This window comes from Bos grunniens, chromosome 1, assembly GCF_055505025.1.
Source record: "Bos grunniens cultivar Pamir isolate PY7600 chromosome 1, Bosgru_T2T1.0, whole genome shotgun sequence".
Lineage (NCBI taxonomy): Eukaryota > Metazoa > Chordata > Mammalia > Artiodactyla > Bovidae > Bos > Bos grunniens.
This window is the reverse complement of record NC_141165.1, coordinates 93,038,656-93,051,632: the sequence shown is the minus strand read 5'-3', so window position 1 is coordinate 93,051,632 and position 12,977 is coordinate 93,038,656. Positions and strand designations below refer to the sequence as shown.

At 39.6% G+C, this 12,977-nt stretch overlaps 1 protein-coding gene and 1 long non-coding RNA gene across 4 annotated transcripts in view; one reads left to right on the top strand and one right to left on the bottom strand.

Annotated features, from left to right (window-relative positions):
• Nucleotides 1-639: 639 nt before the first annotated feature.
• Nucleotides 640-12,977, bottom strand: part of CD80 (CD80 molecule) — a 32,663-nt gene continuing 20,325 nt past the window's right edge. For all 3 annotated transcript variants that reach the window (XM_086404450.1, XM_086404436.1, XM_086404442.1), the window contains 3 exons: nucleotides 6,940-7,050; nucleotides 5,634-5,742; nucleotides 640-3,008 (listed from right to left, as the gene is read on the bottom strand). In XM_086404450.1, coding sequence (XP_086260576.1) covers nucleotides 5,672-5,742; nucleotides 6,940-7,050 — 182 coding nt within the window. In that variant the 3' untranslated portion in view covers nucleotides 640-3,008; nucleotides 5,634-5,671. The remainder of the gene's footprint in view (nucleotides 3,009-5,633; nucleotides 5,743-6,939; nucleotides 7,051-12,977) is intronic.
• Nucleotides 8,141-12,599, top strand: LOC147379937 (uncharacterized). Its single transcript, XR_015165069.1, has 3 exons — nucleotides 8,141-9,141; nucleotides 10,894-10,985; nucleotides 11,380-12,599. It is a non-coding gene; the product is annotated as an uncharacterized LOC147379937 (long non-coding RNA).

Below are 12,977 nucleotides of genomic sequence, written 5' to 3'. Positions count from 1 at the left end.
TTGACTCATTGGAAAAGACTCTGATGCTGGAGGGTATTGGGGGCAGGAGGAGAAGGGGACGACAGAGGATGAGATGGCTGGATGGCATCGCTGACTCGATGGACGTGAGTCTGAGTGAACTCCGGGAGTTGGTAATGGACAGGGAGGCCTGGCATGCTGCGATTCATGGGGTCACAAAGAGTCGGACACAACTGAGCGACTGATCTCTGATCTGTAGACCTCTTAGTTCCTACTCTGACAACACGGTTGTTCCCATGAGCAGTGTTTGTGAAGCAGCCTATAGTAGTGGCTAAAGCTGTAGGCTCCGGAGGCAGACCACAGGCTTCGAATCTCAGCCCTGAGGCCTCCATGTGACTTACAGCCAACCCATTTTACTTTAGGTCTCAAGTTTTCTCATCTGTTAAACAGTATGTATCTCAGAATAGATACTAAGTGAAATGATGTGTGTAAGACATAGCACAGTACAGTGGCACACAGGACATTGTCTAACAACAGATATTAGCAGTTAAAAGGATATGAGAACCTCTGCACCAGCATAATCATCCCATTCATAAATTGCCGACAAATTGGCAGTTTATTGTTTTATTCATGCCCATGTATAGATTAAATCCTCCAAATGGAAATTATAAAATTAGATGGTTGGTTTTAAAATAATTTTATTAATAAAGTAAAATATAACTCCTTTAACACATTTATTAAATGTAATAAGCAATAATTTACTATAACTTATTTAAAGTACAAATAAGCTGTCTCTTAGGTTTGTACTGACTCTTACTTTTTTTTAATCATGTACAAGGATTATGACTCTTAATGAAGCAATTCCTGGGCTTTTTTTTTTATTATTATTGTTTATCTTCTTTAAATTCTTGTAAGTCTACTACCTTTATTTTCTTCTGTAATTTTGTTCTGTAAGCAACCATTTAAAAGTGTATCCCTGTTTCTCAGACTATATAGAATAATCTGATCTTTAAAGCTACTGAAATGAAACACTTTAAATCCTGCCACATTTGAGAAACTTGGTCAAACTCTTTCTGTCCAACTCTAGATTTTCAAATGAGAATGTCTAATTGACCAGGTCCACTCCTGGTTCAGTGAGTATGGAAGGCAATTTCAGAGAAAGAGAAGTCATAAGTTAAGTCATGTAAGAACAGCAGTTGGCCACTTCTTTCTTTTCAATTCTCTGATGTCAGGGGGATCCAGAAATACCGCAGAGAAAAAGCCACTTTAGGGATCTGAGGAAGCCCCATGGAATGCTATTTTCATTACATCAATCAATTTCTGCTAAAGACAGCTTACTCTTTAGTACATACACAATGAAACTATCTCATTTTAAATGAGAACCTTCTCATAAAGATTTTACAAATGAGATTAAACTAGCATAAAGCCATTTAAGGAGAGTATCAGTCCAATGTGAACCAAACATTACCACTCTCCAACCTTAATAGTGTGTTGGGGTGTACAGTAAGTCCCCTACATAGGAACGAATTCCGTTCTAAGAGTGTGTTCGTAAGTCCAACAAACTTAGCTTAGGTACCCAGCTGACAGAATTGGCTGTATACTGCTACTTTTACACTTGCTTCTGGACATCCTGAAATAAAGATCCTGTACTATTGTACTCTATATAGTACTGTAAAGTACACAAAAGCACAGTCACTTGTAGAGAATGCATGTGACAGTGTACACCAGACACATGAACTGACTTACATGATTGGACATGCAAATGCGCGTTCACAATTTTGAAAGTTTGCAACTTGTTAATAAGTGCAAACAGAATGACTTTATTTTTTGTTTTGTGAAGTAAATCATATTTACCAGGTCATAGGTCAAACAAGAATAGATTTTGCTGAATTTTTTTTTTATAGGAACAACTGAAAAATCAATACTAAAGTCCAAATGAATGCTTTTTGATAATTCCTTGGGAAAAAGTTGGTAAGCTTTTGTATACAATACAATATTTACTTTTACATACAAAGCAAATATTGTATTAGAGAACAAGAACATAACAATATACTTAATACACAGTGCCAATCTTTGTGGTTAAGACTGAGGCTATCAATAAACTGTTAAGGAGAAAAATGCAAATTTCCCTAAGAAAAGATTTAGAGAAAGTTGTGTAAGTGTGCAAAACACACTTTTTTTCTATTTAAAATTTATGATCTAACCAATAACTTGTTCTAGAAGGTAACTACAAACGAAACAGCTCATAAGTTCACTTTTGAATTAAAAATTGGCACAATACCTATTTTGTTACTTCGAAGAATTTTAAAAGAATTAAAATTTATTTTTAGTTAACAGTTCACAACTTGGGAGTTCGTATGTAAGGGACTTACTGTATAAGTCACTCATCCTCCATATCAGAGGAATTCAGTTTTAGATGGATCTACTTTCTCCTGAACCTGGTTGAGAAGTGGGAAAGCCAAAAAGGAGAACATAGTGAGAATAAAGTCCTGGCTAAATACCAGTAATATTTCCATGGTCTTCTAGGTGTACTTACAACAGACTTCCCATACATTAACATTAGATTTCTTTTGACAGCATGACATCCTCCATTCCTTCATCACACTAAGTCTCTTGAGATGGACCTAACTGACACTGAATAAATTCTGTTTCCAGAAGCACTGTGACGGATAGTGTGTATACACACACAAACCAGTCAGTAGTACAGAGCCTGATTTGTGAAGGAAAAGAACACCAGAGCCAGAGCACCAAATCTGGGTTCTGGTCCTGACCTTTATAATTCAGGTCACCACACAGGACTTCGAGATCCTTGTTATTAGTAAGTGGTTTTCACTAATGTCTCTTCCAGGCCTAAAGAATTCCATGTTTCCAAATCCTTGGGCAAGGTCACCAGAACTACTTCTGTCCCCATCATACTCCTCTAGTCACTTTCAGTAAAGCCACTGGAGTGAAGGGGCTCCTAGAGAACAGATACAGGAAGGTCGAGGTGGGATAATCCTGGCTGTTCACAGAAGCACCAGAAAGAGGCCAATCTCAGATGGAGGTAGGACCTGAAGAAAACATTAAAAAAATTTTTTTTATTTTTTTATTGCAAGGGTATTCCCAGCTTGAGGTACCATTATAGATACTGATCTTGATGGCTAAATGACATAAAGGCAGGTCCAAAGTATGAGAGAATTTAGGACAGGTCTGACGAATTTTACTACAGGAAATATTGAAGTATTATGCACCAGCAGTCACCAACCATCCAAACATTATCGATAAAGGTGCTCACTCAGCTATGTGTGGGACAAACAAAGGTGTATCAGGCATGCTTGCTCTTCTCAGTTAGCCTACAATTTGGTAAAGTAAGACACATGAAAATAAACCCAGGGTGGAGAGTGATGTGCCCAAGAGAGCACAACAATAGAGGTCACAGGCAGAGCTGCTTGAACTGGACAGCATGGCCACAGAAGACGTGTAGGGGATTGGGTTCCTGGCTGCCTTCAGCTGACTGAGCAGAAAACTTTTAAGATGGAAGGAAAGTCAGGGAAATGCAAGGTAATTGCAGAACTCAGGGGAACATCCTGGGAAGGGCATCCTGGGGAATGAGTAAGTTGTAAAGAAAGCAGAATTGGAAGCTGAGAGACTGCTGTGGGGGAAATACACATAGGCTGCTATGGAGCCATGAAAGGAACCGGAGCTTGATGTCCAGTTCGGGTTCTGGTTTTGCTCTTTATCTGTCTGACTTCAGGCAAATCACTCAACATCTGGGAGGCTTGAGTTTCTCTCCATAAAACAGATCTTGCTCATAAGAGATTTTTATAAGATGAAATAATGCTTTTGTAAAGAAAACTAAGATCATGGCATCCAGTCCCATCACTTCATGGCAAATAGATGGGGAATCTGGGAACTTATTTTTTTGGGCTCCAAAATCACTGCAGATGGTGACTGCAGCCATGAAATTAAGACACTTGCTCCTTGGAAGAAAAACTATGACCAACCTAGACAGCATATTAAAAAGCAGAGATATTACTTTGCCAACAAAGGCCCGTCCAGTCAAAGCTATGGTTTTCCCAATAGTCATGTATGGATGTGAGAGTTGGACTATAAAGAAAACTGAGCGCCAAAGAGTTGATGCTTTTGAACTGTGGTGTTGGAGAAGACTCTTGAGAATCCCTTGGACTGCAAGGAGATCCAACCAGTCAATCCTAAAGGTAATCAGTCCTGAATATTCATTGGAAGGACTGATGCTAAAGCTGAAGCTCCAATACTTTTGTCACCTGATTCGAAGAACTGACTCTTTGGAAAAGACCCTGCTGCTAGGAAAGATTGAAGGCAGGAGGAGAAGGGGATGACAGAGGATGAGATGGTTGGATGACATCACCGACTCAGTGGACATGAGTTTGAGTAAGCTCTGGGAGCTGGTGATGGACAGGGAAGCTTGGCATCCTGCAGTCCATGGGGTCACAAAGAGTTGGACACGACTGAGTAACTGAACTGAAAGCATAACCTGCTCTGTAAGTCTTAGGTGTTAGAGCTCATTTTTTTTCTTTTTAAAAGTAACTCTGCAGAGTCTGATTTTTATATGCAGCTGTTACCCTAACTTTCACAAGTCAAAACTGAACTGTTTATGGAGACTGTAAACCATCCTGGTCCTGATATCAGTCTCTTGGATTCTAATGTCCCAATATTTCTCTTAAAAGACCTGGGGATTTTAGAATAGTGCAAATTGGGCTTCCTCAGAGCCCAAAATTGGAGCTTCCCTGGTGGCTCAGATGGTAAAAAATCTTGGAATGCAGGAGACCCAGGCTCAATCCCTGGGTTGGGAAGATCCCCTGGAGAAGGAAATGGCAACCCACTCCAGTATTCTTGTCTGGAAAATCCCATGGACAGAGGAGCCTGGCTGGCTATAGTCCATGGGGTCACAAAGAGCGATTAACACTTATAATAGTGTTACTCATAAAAGCTGATTCTGGGTTAGGCTCCCTTAACATCCTTGAATGAACAGTAATTACTCCATCATATATATTTAGAATCAGATCAAATCTAAAGTCTTGGACACCATTTATTGACATTTAGTGTGTCCACATGTGCTCCTGGAAACTGCCATGTGAAGGACGATAGAAACAACTGAGGATGTTTACACTGAGGAGATAACTGGAATATGGAAAGTAAGCTCTGAAGCCTTGCCTGTAGACACTGGAGTCTCTTCTGTTCTTAAGTGAGAAAATGACCCAAAGAGGTAATTCTTTGTGAAAATGACACTATGCTTGGGTCAGTGGGATGACTCTCTTAGTAAGAGGCAGACAGACCAATGAGATGTTACTGAATTAGTACAGAGCTACCCCACTCTGTGTCCCAGTGCTGAGGGATATAGGGAAGAAGGAAAGATGAGAATAAGGAGTTAGCCCAGAAATAGTACATGTGTTTGACAGATACTAAAAGACACTGAGTTGACTGAAAAGAGGGCAACATTTTAAGATGGCAGAATGGCACGACAAAGGAAAAGGTTACACTAAGCAAATTTTATGTGAGGAGAAAGAAGAGATGTGCCAACCACCTGTTGAGAGTACTCTGAGGATTTTGAGAAGGTGGTAGTTGGTAAAGGATCTTAGGTTTGGTCCTGAGAGGAAGAAAACCCTGTGTTCACAAGCCATAAGATCTCACACATCCCACATTGGCAGAGAAGGTACCTCCAGGCGTTTTGGTCAGCTTGATCCTTCCACAGATTCTATGGAGACTGAGAGTAACTTTCCATTTCCACTTCATTCTCCCTTCTCTGTCTGCGTATTGCAGCATTTCCTTGAAGACAAGTGCAAGCAATAAAAATCTAGATAGGTAATCATTCCTTAAATCACGCCTATGTATTTTGGCAAAACTTCAGCAGGCTTAGAACTATAGCAGTGGTTCTCAACCCCGGGTTTCCACCACCACCCCCGCTGGGGGATACGTGCAATACTTTGAGACATCTTTGGTTGTCACAACTGGGCCAAGAGGTGCTATTGTAATATAGTGAGAGGAGGCCAGGGATGCTGCTAAATATCGCAATGCACAGAACAAACAATTATCCAGCCCTCAAAGTCAATGTACTAAGGATAAAAAACTGTAAACTAGAGGGTAGGGCTGGAAACATACTAGAAACTTCCTTGAGCCCACCAGACCTCTTTATACTCGTGGCATAAGTTGTTCATAACAAAAAGTCTCTAGTGACTTCCTCGAGCCTTGATTTTTTTGTGTGCTGGAAGTTGGAAAAGTCAGCAGATGTTGATTTTCCAATTTGCTCAGTGTATAAAATTTCTGCTCCAAGAAAGCTTGGTGTTCCTTCATGGTGACTATAGCCTTAACACTGGCCTAGCAGCTCCTCTTCATTTAATTACAGAGATTGAGTATAGCATATGTGTAAGGCCAAAGATTTAGATTCATAGGAAAAAGATATCCCAAATATCTCTTCTTTCCTCAACCACTCCTGATCTTTCATAAAAAATAAATTCTGAAGAACTGAGAGTTGGTAAAATCACCTGTAGTGATATAATTACTCAAATACATCTCATTAGTGCATCTTACCCTCCTCCATGAAAATGATTCTTGCCCCTAAACCTTGTCATTCTTGCCTTTCCTCCAATTCCAAATCAAAGATTAGACTATCACTTTGCATCAGATATGTTATCAATTTAGTTAGCAAGCCTCAGTATCTCTAAGAAAATACAAAGTTGGGGGAAGATAAAAGGACTAAGCTAGAATGTGCTTGAGGTCAGTGATTTCTCATCTGTTGAACTCCAGTGCCTAGTAGAGTGCCAGGCACATAGTAGGTGTCCAAGAAATATCTGTGCAGGGAATGAACAGAACCTGCTGAGACAAGTAAAGGAGACACTAAAGTTTCCATAGATTTGCTCCAAAAAGAATAAAATGGGCTAAAAAGTTGAGAGAGATGCTGACCCGTCCTGATAAGAGGTTGGGTGTCCAGAATTGAGATCATTACCAGAGTACAATATTACTTACTGCAGGTCAGGCATGTTAGTATAACTGCAATGATCACAGAAATCCCAAATGCTGAGACTGGGATAATAATGGTCCAGGTCAAGTGCTGATTAGCAGAAGGGGTTGGTTTGGCTGTTGAGGGAAAAGAACAGTGTCAGCTCTAATGTGTTTCCAACTGCTCTAATGTGTCCAACTGATACCCTTCATGCCCCTTATAATGACACAACTGTAAAGCATTTTTCACTACTTTGCCTGGTCACCTCTCCAAAATGCAGCTTCTGTCATTTTTCTTGCATAACTCTAATCAGACACATACTTATGGGCAACTAATATCAGATGTCAGATATAGATATTGAATGTGAAAAAGAAAATTTAAAGGTTTGCATTTACTGAATTAAGTTGGCACAAAGAAAAGATTCTCAGGAGAGCCTTTACAAACTATTTTAGGGACTCCCCTGGATGCCCAGTGGTTAAGACTTTGCACTTGCAAAGCTGGGGGTGTGGGTTCAATCCCTGGTCAGGGAACTAATCGTGCATGCTGTGTGTTGTAGCCAAATAAACAAATACCAGAGCTTAATAAGCAATTTTTAAAAATAAATAAAAGTAGAAAAATAAATAGAAGTATTTCTATAGCTGATATTACTATGTACTGCTACTAATAGTTGATGTTGTGTTCTAGATGTACCTTCTAGATTTTCCTTCTCCAGCTCTGTCACGCCTTCTCCCTTTTAGGGTGTCCTCTTTAACGCACATACACATACACATACACACCTCACAATAGCTGCCTAAAACTACAGAAGTCACTTTGCATTCATTTTCAGATAACACCTTTTTCATCATTCAGCCTAGAGCTTCTGGAAGAATAGAAGAGACCTAGCAAAGAACCAAGCATGGCTGTCGCTTAGTGGTAGGTAGGATCATCCTGGAGGAGAGCTCTGCAAACTGGCTCTCATCTGTAGAACACAGGGAACAGAAAGAAGAGGGGGCACACGAAGAAGGATGTGGGTGGGAGGACAAAGGTGTATGTGTCAGTCCTCCACTCAGGAGCAGCAGCTACACCATTTATTCTTCAATTCCTTTAAGGAATAGTTAGCACCAACATCTGGACAAAGGGCAGAGACACTAAAGGAATACTAGCAGCTCATCCTCCTCTGATTTCCCCGGAATGGCTCATCAATAAATACTGAACATTTATTAATACTAAAGTACTTGATTCTCCAGAGAAGGCAATGGCAACCCACTCCAGTACTCTTGCCTGGAAAATCCCATGGACAGAGGAGCCTGGTAGGCTGCAGTCCATGGGTCGCTAAGAGTCGGATATGACTGAACGACTTCACTTTGACTTTTCACTTTCATGCCTTGGAGAAGGAAATGGCAACCCATTCCAGTGTTCTTGCCTGGAGAATCCCAGGGACGGGGGAGCCTGGTGGGCTGCCATCTACGGGGTTGCACAGAGTCGGACACAACTGAAGTGACTTAGCATACTTGATTCTCATTTTTCTGATTATACACCTTGGGGATAAATTTTGGTCTTTAGCTTATTGGATTTCTCATCAGCATTCAGTCCTGTTGACACTTTTCCTCCTGGGACTTCTGTGACACCACATTCATCTGTTTCTGTTTGTTGTGATTCAGTTTTGTTCATCAGCTCTTCTTCCTCTTTTTATTCTTTAACTTGTCCCCATGGTTCCATCTGTGGTCCCATTCTCTCACTAGCCCTGGTAATCATGGGCGATCTTAGCCACACCTGAGGTTGGAAACACCAGCTGATTTCTAAGTCTGTATATCATATTTCTGATCTCACTTCTGAGCCCCAAATTTGTATTTCCAACTGCTAACTAGATGGTTGGATGCCAGCCTCTCCATTTGATTAAAATTGAACTCAGCATATGTATTCTTTCTAAAGTGTATCTACCACCTGCATTCTCCCATTTCAGTTAATGGCAACACCATCAGTGACCAAGGGAAGGCTTGCCTTCGTGCTCACTGCTCAGTAGCTCCCACTGACTTTCTGTTCTGTACTGAGACTATCTCTGCAACTGATTCCTTTTCTCCAAATCTCTTGCAGGAATTAGTTCTGGTTTTTCTGATCTCCAACCAAGTAGCCTTTATGGTCTCTTTGCCTCTGGTGTTCTAGGCTCAAATAATTCCTATACATTCTGCCACAGTGATCATTATAAAATGTACATTTGACCATAGAGCACCCACTACTTGAAAACTAGGGTAAGTTGTTTTTCTATTTTTCTCTAAAACACCCAATTGCATAGAGATATCCAGTGGTTACCAGAGTTGGCCTCTGCAGACCAAAATGACACCCAAAATAACAAAGAAGCTCTTGCTGTTATCCTGGGAGTCTAGATGTTTCACAGGGTTCCTCTCAGAGGTCACTCCTCATCCATTCTCAAGCCTCACTCAGCCTAGAAGAAGGTAAGTGTTTAAGAGAAAGGAGGAATCAGTAACAGCAATCCCACTCTTTCGTGATGCCTATTAGGAACTTGGCACTACTCCATGGGGAAGACCCAAAATCCCAGATGTATAGTTGTGTGAGGACATTTGCACATATAGCTCATAAGACAGCCTGAGTAGGTCTCCCTGATTCACCCCTTATACACACACACACATCCCTATACGTTCCAGTATGTCAAGGGTTAACAAATTGGGTGGGCCCAGGCTAAAAGAGCCACAGACCCAATCTGCTTAATTAATAAATTTGGGGTTAATAGTGGGTATTTAAATAGTAGAGCTTTGCTCACATCCATTCAAAATTGCTATCAACTATACACTAATTTGACTTCCCTGGTGGCTCAGATGGTAAAGCATCTGCCTACAATGCAGGAGACCCGGGTTCAATCCCTGGGTCGGGAAGATCCTCTGGAGAAAGAAATAGCAACCCACTCCAGTACTCTTGCCTGGAAAATCCCATGGATGGAAGAGCCTGGGAGGCTACAGCCCACGGGGTCACAAAGAGTCCGGACACAACTGAGTGACTTCACTTTCTTTCACTATATACGCTAATTTATGTTTGTTTATGCAGTCACCCCTTGCCACCCCACAAATGCTTTATTTGCTTCTGACTCTGAATGACATTTGCAGTCCAGTTGAAGTATTTAAAGCTGTCTGACCATAAAGACAACACTGGCACCTAGCAAGATGCTTGCTTTGTGACAACTGCTTAATGAAGACTGAATTGAAAAAAAAAAAAGATTGCGAGATGGAATGATTAAACAGTTAATTCTGTCTCCACAAGTCATTGTGAATGTAGACCAAAGAGGACAAAGAGCTAGTATTTTTAATTATTCTGAAAAGGGATACTGCTCATCTTTAGCATGAAGAAAGAGTTGAGAAAAGACAAATCAGAGAAAAGATGATAAAGCTGGGCAGTCTAAATCATCTTTAAAGAATAGATCCATCCTTTTATTTAAAGGACTACAATCTATTTCCTTTAAGTCAATGAACTACCATGCATAGGCCAAATCTGGCTTACCACCTATTTTTTTAAATAAAATTTTGTTGGAACACAGCTATGTCCTTCATTTATGTCTTGTCTATGGCTGTTTTCATGTTATAACAGAACTGAGTTGTTGCTAGAGACTATGACCTGTAAAGAATATTTGCTATCTGGCCCTTTTCTGAAAATTTTTGTTAACCGTTGCCTCAGAATATCATACAGTCCCAAATAAAATATAATTGACTCAGTACTTATTAACTTCTACCTTAATCATGATGATCTAAAATTGATTAATTATATATCAATAAAATGACAATGCTGAATTAATAAACTATATGATTCAAACTTAATTTTTATAAGCTTTTTTCAGATACATGAAATATGATAGAGATGAGTTTGGACAATTAATAAAATCATATCAATAAGAGTTGGTTTGTATCTGAACTAATTTTGTATCATGTTCCAACAAAATTTGGTTTGTATCTGAACTAATTTTTGCCCCAAATTTTATCTCCTTACCTATTAAGGAAAACAATCCACTCAAGATGGAAAGACCTAGAGTTAATCTTACCTAAGATGAACTAGTAGACCATCTAAAATATCTCTACTACAAGCAAAGGTAAGTGGAAGATATAAGATATACTATACATAAGATCAATATATTATACACAATATATTGTTTTTTACTGTGCAGCCACAAAACATACTGTTACAAGGGGTTGGGGGGTGGACAGAGGCCTGGTAATGCTCCATATAATCAGTCAAATACGCTAGAAATGTATTTCAAGTATATGAGTTCTTCTGTAATAACCCATTGTGGATTTAATATGCATACATTTATGTAAGCCCTACTTTTTCCATTTTATATTTTCATATGATTTCACCTCTTGGGGAAAGAAAATTATATAAGTTTACTACATGTGGGGCAAATATTTGGGCATGGTTTTGGTCAAAAATGACCACTTTTTTCAAGCATTGTCCTCTAGTAGTTTGTCATTCACTTTCTTTGCCAGGCTTGGTTCTGAGTGAACAAGTATTTCTTAAAAAGCACATTCACCCTCAAAGGACAATGATTTGACATTATGGGACCATCATGGGAAGGGGGTTCCCAAAATGAAAGTGCCACAAAGAGAAACATAGATCAATGGAACAAAATGGAAAGCCCAGAGATAAATCCACGCACCTATGGACACCTTATCTTTGACAAAGGAGGCAAGAATATACAATGGAGAAAAGACAATCTCTTTAACAAGTGGTGCTGGGAAAACTGGTCAACCACTTGTAAAAGAATGAAACTAGAACACTTTCTAACACCATACACAAAAATAAAATGGATTAAAGATCTAAATGTAAGACCAAAAACTATAAAACTCCTAGAGGAAAACACAGGAAAAACACTCTCTGACATAAATCATAGCAGGATCCTCTATGACCCACCTCCCAGAGTAATGGAAATAAAAGCAAGAATAAACAAATGGGACCTAATTAAATTAAAAGCTTTCACACAATGAGGGAAACTATAAGCAAGGTGAAAAGACAGCCTTCAGAATGGGAGAAAATAATAGCAAATGAAGCAACTGACAAACAACTAATCTCAAAAATATACAAGCAACTCCTGCAGCTCAATTCCAGAAAAATAAGTGACCCAATCAAAAAATGGGCCAAAGAACTAAACAGACATTTCTCCAAAGAAGACATACAGATGGCTAACAAACACATGAAAAGATGCTCAGCATCACTCATTATCAGAGAAATGCAAATCAAAACCACAATGAGGTACCATTTCACGCCGGTCAGAATGACTGCTATCCAAAAGTCTACAAGCAATAAATGCTGGAGAGGGTGTGGAGGAAAGGGAACCCTCTTACACTGTTGGTGGGAATGCAAACTAGTACAGCCACTATGGAGCACAGTGTGGAGATTCCTTAAAAAACTGGAAATAGAACTGCCTTTTGACCCAGCAATCCCACTGCTGGGCATACACACTGAGGAAACCAGAATTGAAAGAGACACGTGTACCCCAGTGTTCATCGCAGCACTGTTCACAATAGCCAGAACATGGAAGCAACCTAAATGTCCAGTGGCAGACGAATGGATAAGAAAGCTGTGGTACATATACACAATGGAATATTACTCAGCTTTTAAAAAGAATACATTTGAATCAGTTCTAATGAGGTGGATGAAACTGGAGCCTATTATACAGAGTGAAGTAAGCCAGAAAGAAAAGCACCAATACAGTATATTAACGCATATATATGGAATTTAGAAAGATGGTAATGATGACCCTATATGCAAGACAGCAAAAGAGACACAGATGTAAAGAACAGACTTTTGGACTCTGTGGGAGAAGGCAAGGGTGGGATGATTTGAGAGAATAGCATTGAAACATGTATATTATCATATGTGAACTAGATCACCAGTCCAGGTTCAATGCATGAGGGTCAGGATGGGGAACACATGTACACCTATGGCTGATTCATGTGAATGTATAGCAAAAACCACCACAATATTGTAAAGTAATTAGCCTCCAATTAAAATAAATTTTTTAAAAAATGAAAGTGCCAAAGCCTAGAGAGCAATTTCAAAGAAAGGCGCATTTTAGTGCTTTCTA